The 14,820-nt window shown below is 36.2% G+C and overlaps 1 protein-coding gene across 1 annotated transcript in view; it reads left to right on the top strand.

Moving 5' to 3' along the window:
- The window catches only part of LOC118842520 (disintegrin and metalloproteinase domain-containing protein 18-like), a 99,406-nt gene that overhangs the window by 68,409 nt on the left and 16,177 nt on the right, over positions 1–14,820 (top strand). The window contains exons 17-18 of the mRNA XM_036749998.1: positions 180–263; positions 7,961–8,075. Of these exons, the coding sequence (XP_036605893.1) occupies positions 180–263; positions 7,961–8,075 (199 nt within the window). The remainder of the gene's footprint in view (positions 1–179; positions 264–7,960; positions 8,076–14,820) is intronic.

Here is a 14,820-nt window from a genome sequence, read left to right as displayed (position 1 = left end):
AGGAGGCAGAGACACCTAGGCAGGAAGTTTTAAATTTTACACTGGGGTTGGTTGTGGATTTTATTGGGGGTAAGGTTATGTCCTAATGATGTTATTATGAAGTGATACTGGTTTGGATCAGCATTATATTGGGTATGCCTGTATAGATCTTTACCATTTAAATTTTTTTTTCTTTTCAGGTATGTTCACACTTTTCTTGCATAGAGTCTCGTTTTTTGATTGAAAGAAATTGTAATGCCACTGAAAAGTGTCATGGAAAAGGAGTGAGTAACAAAGTAACAGTAATTATTATTTAAAGTAACATGCTTTGAAGCCAGCCATGTTTTTTTGCTTTTACAGAGAAGTATTTACTTTCAAGATATAACCACAAACATATTAACTTATTCCACCAACATGTGGGGGGCATAATTTTTCCTCTCTTGCCTCCTTCTGAATACCACTTCAGTGTCTGGGGAAGGAAAAGGAATTAGGTTCATAGCTTAGCTCAAATCGTGTAGAGTGTGGTTCTAGTTCCAAATTCAAAAATTCCATTGGGTTTGAGTCTCAGGTGCTCTTGCTTCTCAGGGCTTCCCTGATAGCTGCAGCATCTTGTCTACCATCCTATCTCCTCCAAGTTTGCCATGGATTGAACTCCTGGATGTGGTGGGTTTGGTAAAGATCACTGTGTGACCCCTGAAACTGAGGACAGAGGCACAGAACAAACACAAACATGCCCAGGTCGAAGTTCTTCCACTTCAGATGGTTCAGTTCATGGCACTAGCATTGTGGGTGAACTGGGTGATCACTTTGTTCACCCTATGGAAACAGTAGGAAGGAGTGTGCAAGAAACAATTCAAAAAACACAAAACTAACCAAATACATTTAAAAGTGGATGTGGATTATTTATAATACCTATTGATTGTGATCCTGTTTAAAGGAATTTGATAGTATGACTTTAAGCCTAATTAGTTTTTTGGGTAACTGGAGCAGTCATCTAATTTATAATATAGCCTTTATCTCTTGTTTGATTAAGAGTACATCTCCTATCTCTTCTAATTCTTCTCTTCTAATTTTTTGTGCTATGTTCTTTAATATTAAAGTCACATAACTATTTTGTATTTATTATGGAATGTGGTCTAAGATGTTGGTGCAAGCCTAATTTTTGCCAGAATACTTTCAAGTTTTCCCTGAAGTTTATATCAAATAGGAAATTCTTTCATAAGTAATTTATGTTTTATGGTTTATCGAACACTGGCTTATTAAGTTCCATTATTTTTTAATTCTTCATTGTCTCGTCTATTCCATTTATCTCCTTTCATTTTTAAGGTTCATATGGCTGCTGCTATATGATACTGCTTGAGATCTGGAAGTGCTGTTCCCCTTTCATTCCTCCCATTTTCGTTATTTCCCTTAACATTCAAGGTCTTTTGTTAATCAAAATGAATTTTGTTATAATTTTATGAAGTCCTGTAAAATATTCCTTTTGTAGTTTCTTTGGTATAGCATTAAAACTATAAGTTAACTTTGGTAATATTGTCATTTTCAAGCATATAGATATAGCCTTGCCAGAAGTACTACATCATTTCTCCAGCTATTTAAAAACAAAATATGCCACATTAAATATTTGTTTTTAAATATCTATTTTTAACTACATTCTTTTTTAAAATCTCAATTCATAACGTAACATCCTCTAGCTTAAAAAAGTTGTTTGTCTAACAGCATTTCTGATAGAATGATTCTACAAATTTCACAATATAAGAGAATTTAGAAGTACAATAATAATATAATATCACATATTTAAAACATGAAACAAAACTTATTACTAGTCACATGGTGTCAATTTAGCTGAATGCATTTCCAAAGTATCTTACATTAAAAATCATTAATCTTATTACCTTTTGGCATTTTATACTAATGACATTTAAAACACACTATGCAATGACATTCAATTAAAGAAATAATGATAATAGTCAACATTTATATAGTGCTTACCATATGCCAGTCAATGTGTTAAGCACTTCATAATCATTGTATCATTTTGATCCTCACAATAACCCTGGTAGGTAGGTATCGTTATTATTTTCCTCTTTATAGAGTAAGAAGCCGAGGCAAACAGATAAGCTCACTTGCTTAAATTCGCATACCTAATAAATTTCTGAGACCAGAATGTAACTTAAGTTTTCCTGCATTTTCCAGCATTTTTTTGTTTTTGTCCAATACCTTTATTTGGGAAACTGATCTGAGATGAAAGGGGTTAATGGAGTGGGGTGGGGAGGGTCTACAAACTGAGAGAGTCACAGGGGGTCTTTGATCTGGGAGAGTCACAATGGGTTTTTGAACTAGAGTAGGAATCAGAGGGGAATCTCTGAGTTGGGATGGGGGTTAGAGGGCAATCTCTGAGCTGCGGTGGAGGTGGGGGCTCAGAGGCTCCCTGATCTTGTTTAGGGGTGAGCTAAATTGGGATGGAAGAATTCAGGGTAGCCCTCCCTTGTCAGTTTAGATAAGTCTTTCCATTCCTTAATTAAATTTAATCATTTTTAAATTGTTCCCTGATTTAAACAACCTTTTCTCTTTTCATGATCAAGGAAGAGTTAACAAGAGGTGGCTATAAAATGCAAACTGCATACCTATTTTTTCCCCTTCACTCTGAGATTGCTAGCTGCCTCCATTCATTCACTAAAACAATAGCTCTGTCTGTCTTTAGCAAAAATGATCTAAGTGTTATTTACCTCTGAAACTTTTACAGAATTTAATTCTTATTTTTCTTTAAAACAAATTCTACAGAGTGGTACCCCAAAACTCACTAAGATATTTCAGAAAGGAGTGAGTTTCTAAAATTAACCAAAGGCCCCGGAGTTTTCCCCTGCAATCTTAAAATGATTAATCTTCAAACTCTTTAATGAGTAATCTCCAATCCTCCTTAATTTCCAAACCTCCAAGATCTACTAAAATGTTTTCAGCAGTTCTATATACCAAAAAAGTTTGCCTTTCTATGATTATCTGACTTCATCTCTGTAATTCCAACATGACCAGGGCTTAAAGTATAGAGAAAAAGTATCTTGTAGGTTATTTTCTCTTTTCTAACAATCTAATTTCCTGCTGAAGGCCTTAAGTGAGAATTAGTGCTGCTTACTGGACAATTACTTCATGTATGAAGCTTCATTAATTTTTCCCAGCATAATAAACTCTCCGGCTGCAGCTTTTTAGCAGTTTTTCTGGCTGATTGATTTTTCCCTTTAGAAATCTTCAAAGTAACAGAATTTTAAAAAATATTTTTTATTACATTTTAAGTTCCAAATTGTCTTTCTCCCTGCCTCCCTACCTTGCATGGAGAAGGCCATTTCTCTCTCTCTCTCTCTCTCTCTCTCTCTCTCTCTCTCTCTCTCCCCCCCTCCTCATCACTCACACACACACACACACACACACACACACACACACACACACACACCAACTTCTACTTAGTAGTTCTTTCTTTGGATGTGGATAGGATCTTCCTTCATAGGTCCTTTCTAGTTGATTTGAGTATTTATAATACTCAAAATAACTTAGTCTTATTATGTAAGTCTTATTAAGACTTATTAAGACATTCTCTTGGTTCTGCTTATTTCACTTTTCATTATTTCATGCAAGTCTTTCCATGTTTTTCTAAAACCAACCAGGTCATCATTTCTTACAGCACAATAGTATTCCAACCATGTACCATAACTTGTTTAGCTATTCCCCAGTTGATGATATGCCCTCACTTCTAGTTCTTTGCCACCATAAAGAGAACTGCTACAACTACTTTAGAACACGGAGGTTCTTTTCTTTATTCTCTGGTCACCTTGGGAAACAGACCTGATAGTGGTATTGCTGGGTCAAAGGGTTTTACACAGTTTTATAATACTTTGGGCATAATTCCAGGTTGCTCTCCAGAATGGTTGGATCATTTTACAGTTCTGACAACAGTTTTTCCACATCCTCTCCAACATTTGTCATTGTCCCTTTCAACCGTTTTAGCCAATCTGATAGGTGTAATTTACCTCAAAGTTGTTTTAAGTTGAATTTCTCTGATAAATAATGATTTAGAGCTGGGCTGTCCAAAATATGGCCCACGGGCCACTTCTGGCCCACAGTGCGATTTTATCTAGCCCACCTATGGGTTTTAATTTTCACCAGCGAAAAAATAAAATAATAATTTGCATGGAAATGCATATTTGATTTTTTAATTCCATCACTAACAAATAATCTCATTGATGTTAATTTTCTTTGGAGTTTTAAAGCAGTATTACGGATGGAATATATTGCACGGAATTTTCAATCTATCTGTGGGATGCATTCTGTCTGTACGATGCACCTACCTTTATACTGTTGTCTTGTGGCTTTGTTGTTTTGTGTTTGCTTTCACACTTTGTTGTTTTGTGTTTACTTTCGCACTTCGCGCCTTCGCTTGTCTTATTGATGACCACGTTCCCCCACTTTCTATTAGTGTACTGTATTTTTTATTCTGGGTGCGGCCCTCGAATAATTATTTTATTTTAATGTGGCCCTAAGATAACCTAAGGTTGGACAGCCCTGATTTGGAGCACTTTTTCATGTGACATATGTAAACTTTGATTTCTTTATCCCCAAACTACCTGTTCATATTCTCTGATCATTTATCAATAGGGGAATAACTTATAGTCTTATAAATTTGACAAGGTTCTCTATATTTGACATGCGAGACCTTTATCTGATAAACTGTCTATAACAACCTCCTACCCCAATTTTCTGGTTTTATTAGTACAAAACCTTTTAAATTTAATGTAATAAAATTATCCATTTTATATCTCTATCCCTTGTTCATAATTTGTTCTCCTATTCATAAGTCTGGTATGTGATGTGTACCATGTTCGTTTAGTTTTCTTATATCTCCCTTTATATGTAGATCATGTATCTATTTTGACCTTATCTTGGTAAATGATGTAAGATGTTGATCTTATTAGTTTTGTTAGGCATTTTAAATAATGAGCTTCTAGTTTTGGTTATAAATTCTATAAGTTTTGTATTACAATTTATCTCTCTTTATTCTCATTTTCAATATTTCCTCTTTTGTGCCTCTTTTAGTTTTATATATTGGGTTTCTAATGTTTAAATGCATATTAATTTCATTAGTCCTCTACTTTTTCATTATGTCCATATATATTTTTAGTAATATATTTTCACTCTAGGACTGCTTTATTTGCATCTCAGAAATTTTGCTATGTCATTTTATCATTATGATTTTCTTTCACATAATTATTTCTATGATTTGTTCTGTGGCCCAATCATTGTTTTTGATTTCATTGCTAAGTCTCTAGTTAGGTCTTTTTATTTGTGCTACTTGACTGATTATTTTATTGTGCCAAGGTCTGTAAAGGATGTGTTTAGTTTAGTATTTCTACCCTTTTGTATTTATTTGCAATATTACTATGCCCTGATAAATGGGCCTTTCTTTTAAAGTTCTGTGCTGAGAAATATACATATATATATACATATATACACACACATCCACGAAGAGTATATGTGTGTGTGTTGTATGTATACATATACTTTAGCAGTCCCATTTAGAAGATGCCATTAGTCTTTTCACTCTAATTTTTCCAGGAATTTACTCAATTATATACTTTTCTTTTTAAAAAAAATCTTTGTTAGATTTGTCCAAAATTGAGATAGAGACATTAAAGTCTCCTGCTATTATTGTTTTACTATATATTCTTTAATTTAGTTAATTTTTTCTTTAATAATTTAGATGCTAAGGTATTTGGAGCATATAATGGTTTTTTTTCTTATTTTACTAATGGCTTCTGTTTTTTTCTGTCCTCATAGTTTTCCCCAGTATCCCTCTCCCTTTCCTCCCAGAAAACCATCTCATATAACAGATAATATTTTTCAGGGACAAAAGAAAAGGAAAATGAAGAGGAAAAAATTAGCACAATTGATGAATACATTGATAAAGTCTGAAAGTATGTGCCATGTGCAACAACTGGTGGACCTCTCACCTCCATGAAAGCATGAGTTGGGAGTGTCCTCTCATCTCTCTCTCTCTCTCTCTCTCTCTCTCTCTCTCTCTCTCTCTCTCTCTCTCTCTCTCTTCCTCTCTCTCTCTCTCTCTCTCTCTCTCTCTCTCTCTCTCTCTCTCTCTCTCTCTCTCTTCCTCTCTCTCTCTCTCTCTCTGGGGGGGCAACAAGATGATATAGTGGATAGAGAACCAGGCCTGGGGTCATGAAGGCCAAGGAATTCTGCAAGACTGCCTTTGCTAAAGAATTAAATCTCTATTAATCTCACTGGATGTCTAAGAGATGGCTTGAGTTTATCTTGAGCAGGAGTTCCTGCATCCTGATTTGTAATGCCTGTATTTAGGAGGCAACAGAAGTATCTCCCTCTAGTAATACAGGGAAAAAAGATTTTGCTTGGATTAGAAGTGTGTCTAAAAAGCATTTAAAAAGGAGATATATGTAATTCAAGTAGGCTTTTTCTAATGAGAGGCTGGGGGATGTGACTTTGATTATGTCAGCACTCTCCCAGATTATTCTGCCTCCAGCAACCTATACAAAAGAATCTGTTCTCCACCGAGTCCTACCTGAGCCGAACAGTGGTGGGGTTACAGTAGGAATTTACCTAGAGAAGATGGTCTGGGTGGGGTGAATTTTGGGGCAAGGTCAGAAATGTTCTTGAAAAACTGGGCTTTCAGTGAGCAAGCAAAAGGTGGATCTTTGGATCCTCTAATATAATTGGTTATTAACATAACAAGAAAATAATCATTTTTTCCTCACCATTATGATGTTCAGATTTTTTGATTTGTTAAGCTCTTCTGGGAGACCTATGATTGTTACTTAAGGAGTCTCTATCTAATTTGTCTTTGAGATCAATATGTTTTGTTTTTTCATATGTTTTAAAACATTTTTTCCTTTCTTCTGTATTGACCTTCACTTCTATGTATTTGAATTTCCAGTCAGTTCTCTATTTCATTTCTTTGGTTAGATGTGAAACTGTAGAATTCAGTGTTCCTATTCTGCCTATTATTTCTGCTGTGAAGGCCACAAATTCTTAATTCACAATTCTTATTTCTCTCCTGAATCGTTTGGGAACATACTTCTCTGGTTCCATGTTCTGTTGGTAATCTACAAGCTCCTCTGCCCCTTTAGGTGGTCATTTATTTTCCTTTGTGTTACAATATTTATTGAGATGTTTAAATTCATTAAATTCATTCATAATGATACAGAATCTCTTTTCTATTGGTTTTTTTTCTTGTCTTCAGCACTTCAAAGTGAGTTTCTTTCCTGCTAAAATCTTTGGTAATTTCAGTCTGTTGCCCTTATTTTCTTATCACTCAGTTTCTTTCTCCTTTCCTTTTGGTGGTGGATCCCCTAAGGCCAGACCTCAAAACTGTCTCAGCTTCCACTGCTGCCCTGTCCTAGTTTCCTCTGTTCTTAGGTTCTTTTGATGAGCATTTCTAATGCACAGCACATTGCTGCTCTAGGCAGAGCATACTCCTGCTTTCTTATTCTACCACTACCTCTGCAGAAGAGGAATTGAGGGGTGGTATAAATGGTTAAGGTTGTGTTTTGTTGCTTATTCCCACAGAAGGGTGTATTCCTCCTTAATAAGGATGAATATAATATATAGCCTTAGAAGTCTTAATGGTATGAAGATGATGAATAGTCACAACATAGGGATTTAACTAATGTGGTCATGTAAGGTAGGCACTCAGAAATAATCCTGCTATTTGAATGTACTTTGATTAAAGGTTTGGATCAAAAGAAGTGAATAGTTTCCTCTTAACCTTTTCCACCACTTTTTGATGCCCTCCTTTCTCATACTAAGACCTTGCTTGATTGTGATGAAAAACTTGAGGTTAATTTAAAGATTTAAGAATTTCTTCATGTTTCAAGAATTAATAAATGTGATGAATAATATGATGTCTCCTTTTCAAAAAACATTTTAGCATAATAACCAATTGCACTAATTTCTTTCTTTTTAGCGTTGCAATAATTTCAACTCCTGTCATTGTAATACTCACTACTTACCTCCAGATTGCAAGAGAATGTCTTTCTTGTCATGGGGAAGTTATGAAGATGGGCATTTAGCAAAGCCTGGTTAGTATCTAAAATAAATTTTGTTTATATGTAGTGGTATAATTTAAAAGTTCTGGTACATAAAACCAAAGTGTTTACCTTATGGCAATGCCCTCTTGTCATGGACTCTGAATAGCTAATGGGAGGCAGAAAAGAGACTTCAAAGTCTTGAGTTCAAATCCCAGGTTGACTAATAGCTTTGTCGCCTTGGAAAAATCATTTCTCCTTTTCTTCATGTTTAAATGGTGGTAACACCTACACCATTTTCCTTAAAGAGTTGTCATGAGTGAGCATCAAATGAGATACTATCTAAAAACACTTTGTAAATCATACATAATACATTATATAAAACATCAGATATACTCTAAGCAATTCTGTAAGATTATAAATGGCAAAAAGGTGCCAGTCTGCACTGGTAGAAGTACTGTTCTCATAATTGTAGTTCCTTATGTGAATGAAATCATAGGCCCATTAGCTATTCTTATTTTAAGATCAAAAGTTCTACTCAGATGCCTTCTTGTGGTAGGGGCTTATTTTGCATTCTTAAAAGTTATCACAACAAAACAAACTCTGATGCATTCTACTACAATCTGTAAGAGCATAAAGGCCATCCAGTGGTGTTAGTCATTTCAGAAAGGTGGAGGACCAAGTGACTAAGAAGAGGAAGGTTTATAAGTAGGTAGGTGGCTCAACAGACAGAGTGCTGGCCCTGGAGAAGGAAGACCTGAGTTCAAATGCAGCCTCAGACAGTTATTAGCTCTGTGGTTTTGGCAAGTCCCTCAACCCCTATTTGTCTAAAAAGGCCTCTTCTGGACAACTGCCTTGTAGTTGAGGGGCTTGCATAGGTCAGTGAAACTATGAGCTATGCCATGTAGGGTTACCCAAAACAGACGGTCATGGTAGAGAACTCTGACCAAAAAAATGGTGATCCACTGGGGAAAGAAATGGCAAACCACTTTGCTAAGAAAACCCCATGGAATAAATGGTCCATGGGGTCACGAAGAGTTGGACGTGACTGAACAACTGAATGACAACAGAGAAAGGCTAATCAACAGAATATTGATCACTAGGTGATGAACTTTTAGATCATGGAGACCTATGAAGCAGATTAAAAAGAGAAAACAACTCTTAGTCCTATGACCCCTCCCCCTCATTCTGTTTCCACAATGATGATGAGAGAGGGGATACATGATACTAAGAATCAGAGAATTCTTATTCCATCTACAAACATTAAATCAACAATTAGTATTCCTAAAGTATAATATTTGTTCAAACATCAGTGAGTTTTTACATTACTAGAGAAACTGAAACATCCATATTGACATCTTAGGATTATAGGATCACTAGAAAATGAGATTACAGTGAACTAGAAGAATGACTTACAGGCTTTTCTTGGGGACATGAATACAGAAGTTGTAGAGTAGTTTTTATCATATGCCAAAGGACAAGAAACATTGTCCCATGGAAGACTGGTTACTTTGTCTTGTTGCATGCTCAAGATGGGTCTAAGCAAATAGACCACTCTTAAAATAATTGCTTCTTATGCACCACCAACTATTCTAAAGAAATTCTATAAACAATTTGACAAGAATATAAATAAAATGTAAGCTCCTAGGGAGAAGAGACTTGTCTTTTTATTTTTTGTATTTCCAGTGCTTAAGGACTACCTTACATACAGTATATATTTGTTGAATAGAGTTGAACATCCCTCAAACTGTTAACATTTAGTATTTGGCAACCTTAATGAGATGATGGACACAGAGAGGACAGCAAAAACTATGCTTGGGAATACAGTATAGGATTAAGAAATAGAATATTCCAAAGGTTTATCTCCTAGTAAGAAGTCATATGTTATGAATACTTCCTCCATGAAGAGCATCAAGTCATTGAATATGGTGAATCTGTCAACAATTATTTATAAAATGCTCATTGTGTTCCAGAAATTGTGCTAGGAACTGGAAGAAAGGCAAAAACAGTATTTCTGTCCCCAAAGACCTCACATTCTAAAGAGGGAAGACCAAATGAAAATATCTATCTACATATAAGAGTAATTAGAAGAACATTTCAGAGGGCAGGCTCTAGCAATGGCGGTAGGGGGACCTCTTTAGAAGGTGGGATTTTGTCTGAGTCTTGAAAGAGTCCAGGGAGTAAAGGCAAGGAGGAAGACCATTCTAGGCATGGGGGATAGCCAGTGAAGAGGCACAAATTCTAAACATGTCTTTGTGCCATGAAAAGTAAGAAGGCCAGTGCCACTGGATTGCAGAGTACGTTGAGAAGACTACGTAGTTAGGAAAGATACAGGTTGTGAAGGATGTTCAATACTGAACAGAGCATTTTATATTTGAATTTAATGTGTAGTGGGGGTGTCATGGTCAGATATGTTCTTTTGGAAAGTCACTTCAATGGCTGAGAAAAGAATAGTTGAGAGGGGTAGAGACTTGAGTCATGGAGACCAACAAGAAGGATATTTCAATAGTCCAGGTATGAGGTGATGAAAGCCTGCACCAGGAATGTAAAAAAATATAAAAAACACTAAAGTACATGAAAAAATAAAAATGAGAAGATACAACATACAATAAAACATAACTAACTTGACTGACTTAAACAAATGACCAGTGTCAAAAAGTGGGAACTAGATAAAAAGACATTGATGTGGAGTGTCACCATTTCTTATGGAAGTTTAAATGATTTAAAGAATCCACAATGATGAGGAAGCCAAAAGAGCTTGGACATATTCATAGGCAGTGAGTTTTCTAATAAGTATTTATTAAGCCCTTACTATGTGCCAGATATTGTGCTAAGTGGTGAGGATGTAAACAAAGGCAAAACTATTCCCACCTGCAAGGGATCTCACATTCTAATGAGGAAGATTCCATGCACGTAACTGTCAGGTCTCTCTCTTTTCTCTAGGCAATTTCTGCCACTGCCTTGTTGTGTTGGTCCTGTGGATTCTCCTTTTCCATTGTCCTGTGTCCCAAAACAGGTTTTTTGGACACTATTCTTTCCCGGTTTTCATCCTACCATCTGATTACTACTTTTCTGTCTCCTTTGCCGCACCTTCTTCTAGATCATGACTTCTAATCATAAGCATCTCTCAGGGTTCTGTCTATATCCTCTTCTCTCTTCTCCCTCACACTTGGTGATTTCATTTAATTACCATCTTTATGTTGATGATCCTCAAATCTAGCTATGGTGCCTCAATTTCTCTACTGACCTCCAGTGTTGCATCTCCAACCGCCTTTTAGATATCTTGAACTGGATGTCCAATAGACATCTTAAACTCAACATATATAAAACAGAACTCATTACCTTTCCCCCTAAACCCTGTCCCACTCCTATCTTCCCTATTACTGTAAAGGGCAATACCACCCTTCTTGTCCATCAGGCTCCCAATGTAGGAGTCATTCTGGATTGCTCACTCTCTCTCACCAATCATATCCAAGATGGTGCCAAAGGCCTGTCAATTTCCTCTTTGTAATGTCTCTTGAAATCACTCCCTTCTTTCTGACCCTGCCAATACTCTAGTGCAGGCCCTCATTACCTCCTCATGCCTTGAATCCTGCAATAGTCTGATGGTGGGTCTGTCCCTCAAATCCAATCCATTCTCGATTCAACCACTAAAAAGTAATTTTCTTAAAATGCAGGTCTGATCATGTAATCCCCCCCCAACCCCCAATAAACTCCAGTGTCTTCCTATTGCCACCAGGTACAAATATAAAATGTTCAGTTCAAAGCATTCAAAGCCCTTCATAACCTAGCCCCCTCCCACCTTTCTAGTCTTTTTTCCCCAGCTTATTAATACAGTATTTATTTATCTTTCCTCTGTCAAACCCTGAGCCCATGGCTTTCCCCAGGGCTGCCTGGTAAGATTGAGGGGGAGATATACACAGGCTGAAAAGAGACATGGAAGGATCAGGATGAGGAGGAACATTCAGAAACGTTGGGGGATAGAAATGGCTCCATCACGTGGGGAAGAGGATGAGGAAGGCCACCATCAGGCAAAAGAGCCCCATGGGCTCAGATAGGGCAAAGCCCAGGATAGCGCAGGAAAAGAGCTGTTGCTTCAGGGAAGGATTCCTGGCATAACCAATGATAAGACTTCCAAACACAGTCCCAATCCCAGCTCCAGAGCCGGCCACCCTTACAGTGGCAGCCCCAGCCCCAATGAACTAGGCTGCTGTGTCAATGTCTCTTGAGATGGCGCTAGTTTGGAATCCACATCTGGGGACAAGTGAGGTACTTCTCTTGGATCATTGTGTTGTTGAGAAGAGCTGAGTCATTCATAGTTGATTTTCACAAGATGTTGCTGATGTTATGTGCAATGTTTTCCTGGTTGTGCTCATTTCACTTCGCATCAGTTTGTACAAATCTTTCTGAAATCTGCTTGTTCATCATTTCTTACTGTACTCTAGTATTACATTACAGTCATATACCACAGCTTGTTCAGCCATTCCCCAACTGATGGGCATCCCCTCAATTTCCAATATTTTGCCACCACGAATAGGGCTGCTATAAATAGTTTTGCACCTGTAGGTCTTTTTCACTTTTTTATGATCTCTTTGGGATACAGATCTAGTAGTGGTATTGCTGGATCAAAAAGGGTATTCACAGTTTGGTTGCCCTTTGGGCATAGATCCAAATGCCTTTCCAGAATGGTTGGATCAGTTCTCAGCTCCATCAACAATGCATTAGTGTCCCAATTTCCTACTTCATTATTTAGTTTGGTTTTTAAAATGTGTTTTTTTTTTGTCCTTCGTAGTTCATAGATCACAGTTTCCCTATCAGAGAAAGTGTAATGTAGAACGGCTCTGGTCCTTCTAAGGGTTCCTGTACACAGGGATGTGGAATGGGGTGGGGGTGGTCCAAGGGGAGATAACTTCCCCTCCTTCTTGGCTAAGGAAGGGAGAATTTAGGTTCTAAGGACCTTTAAGTCTACTCCTATTTGGAGGCTGTATAGGTCGATTATAAATTCTGGAACTCGAAGCGTTCTCATTTTGTACATGAGGAAACTGATACTTAGGGAGGTTCGTGGTCTAAGCCTAAGCCAGTCAGTGGCAGAGCTGGGTCAGGGAACTCAGATTTCCTGACCTCCTCCCCCAAATCCAACACTTCTACTGTGCTGTCAACTTTCTTCAAAAAACCCAGTCTTTTAGTAAACAAAACAGAGCAAGTGCCTGCCCAATTTGTTGATCTTTTTCTTTTTTGTTGATGAAAGTGTTTTGAGATTTCAAATCAGCACTGCTTTGGCTTCGTCTGCCAGATTTTATGTTGTCTCGTTATTGTCATTTTTAATATAATTTACTGTTGTTCCTATTTTTCCCTTTGACCCAGGAATTCCTTACAATTACATATTTTTAAAATTTAATTTTAATGTTTTCTTCAAAAAGCTTTTATTAAATATAATTTTATTGTACTGTTTTCAGTAAAGGATGCTTTTCATATTTCTGGTTTTCTGAATGTTAGGTTTTTAATCCCATAATACGTTTAGTTTTTTTTCAAGTCTTTAAGAAGTACATTGAGGTTTTCAGGTACTCTAGGTTTATTGATGATTCCTGTAAATTGATTAACTTTATATTAAGAATTTTATACCATGTCATTTGGTGCATATGATGCATTTAGTCACAGTGCAGTTTCCCTACTTTTCTCTTTTAATCATGTTTAGTTTTATTATTTTTTTTCTGATAGCATGATTCCTACCTTTTTTGAATCTTTCTGTTATAAGAGAGTTTTGTAAGAAACATTGTTGGACTCTGGTTCTAACTCATTTTGGTTATCTTTTCCCATTTTATAAGTGGGTTCATCCCATTAACATTCATTATAATGATTGTTAATTGTGTATTTCTGTCTATTCTTTCCCCTTATACTTCTTTCTCTCTTTGTCTCCTGTCTCCCTGCTTTACAAAATTAGTATACATACATACATATACACACACACACACATATATATATATATACACACACATCTGTGTATATATATGTATGTATGTATAAATAAAATACTAAGTACTGCTACGCAGTATGTTTCCATTCTGCTGCCACTCTTTTCTTCCCTTTAGCCAGAACCCAATCTCATATTTTTGTTTTTTATTTCTTTCCCTTTAACTCCCTCTTCACAATTCACTCCCCAAAGTTGGACATTGCTTTCCTTATGTTTAATATTTAAATTTTTCTGCCCTTCTCAAAGCCTTTCCCTTTTTCATGTTCTTGTGTGATCCCTATTAAGTTTGACATTTTTCTATATCAAATTCTTTGTAGTAGTATGTGTTCAATCCTCCCTTGCCTAGTTCAGATGAAAGTTAGGTTTATGTGACTTTTGCTCTTGTACTCTTTTTTCCATGTCTCGTTTTCACTTATTATGTAAAATAGTAAATTCCACCCCTTTTCTCCTTCATTCTTCCCTTATTCCCTTTCCTATCTTTTTTTTTTCTTTCCACTCAAGATCACCAGAACAGAACAGTATCACTCTGGGGCCTTTGCTTTGTCTTTTATTTTTCTCTATGCTGCTTGAAGATTTTGAGTTCTCTTGTTTCTTTTCACCTATTAGATTATAAACATTTCCTCTTCTACAATTCCTTCTATTTTCTCTAATGTATTTACCTTTCTAGGTTTCTCTTGATTTTCTTGTTTGTATTTTAAAGATTCTGTTCAGCTCTGGCATTTTCATCAGAAATCTTTGAAATTTCTTTTTTTCATTAAAGGTCTGTTTTCTCTTATAGGATTATACTCAGATAGTAATGTAATAATAATGTATAATTGTAAGGATTTT

Source organism: Trichosurus vulpecula, chromosome 3, assembly GCF_011100635.1.
Source record: "Trichosurus vulpecula isolate mTriVul1 chromosome 3, mTriVul1.pri, whole genome shotgun sequence".
Classification (NCBI taxonomy): Eukaryota; Metazoa; Chordata; class Mammalia; order Diprotodontia; family Phalangeridae; genus Trichosurus; species Trichosurus vulpecula.
Note: the sequence above shows the minus strand (reverse complement) of the source record. Positions and strands in the feature narration are given on the sequence as shown.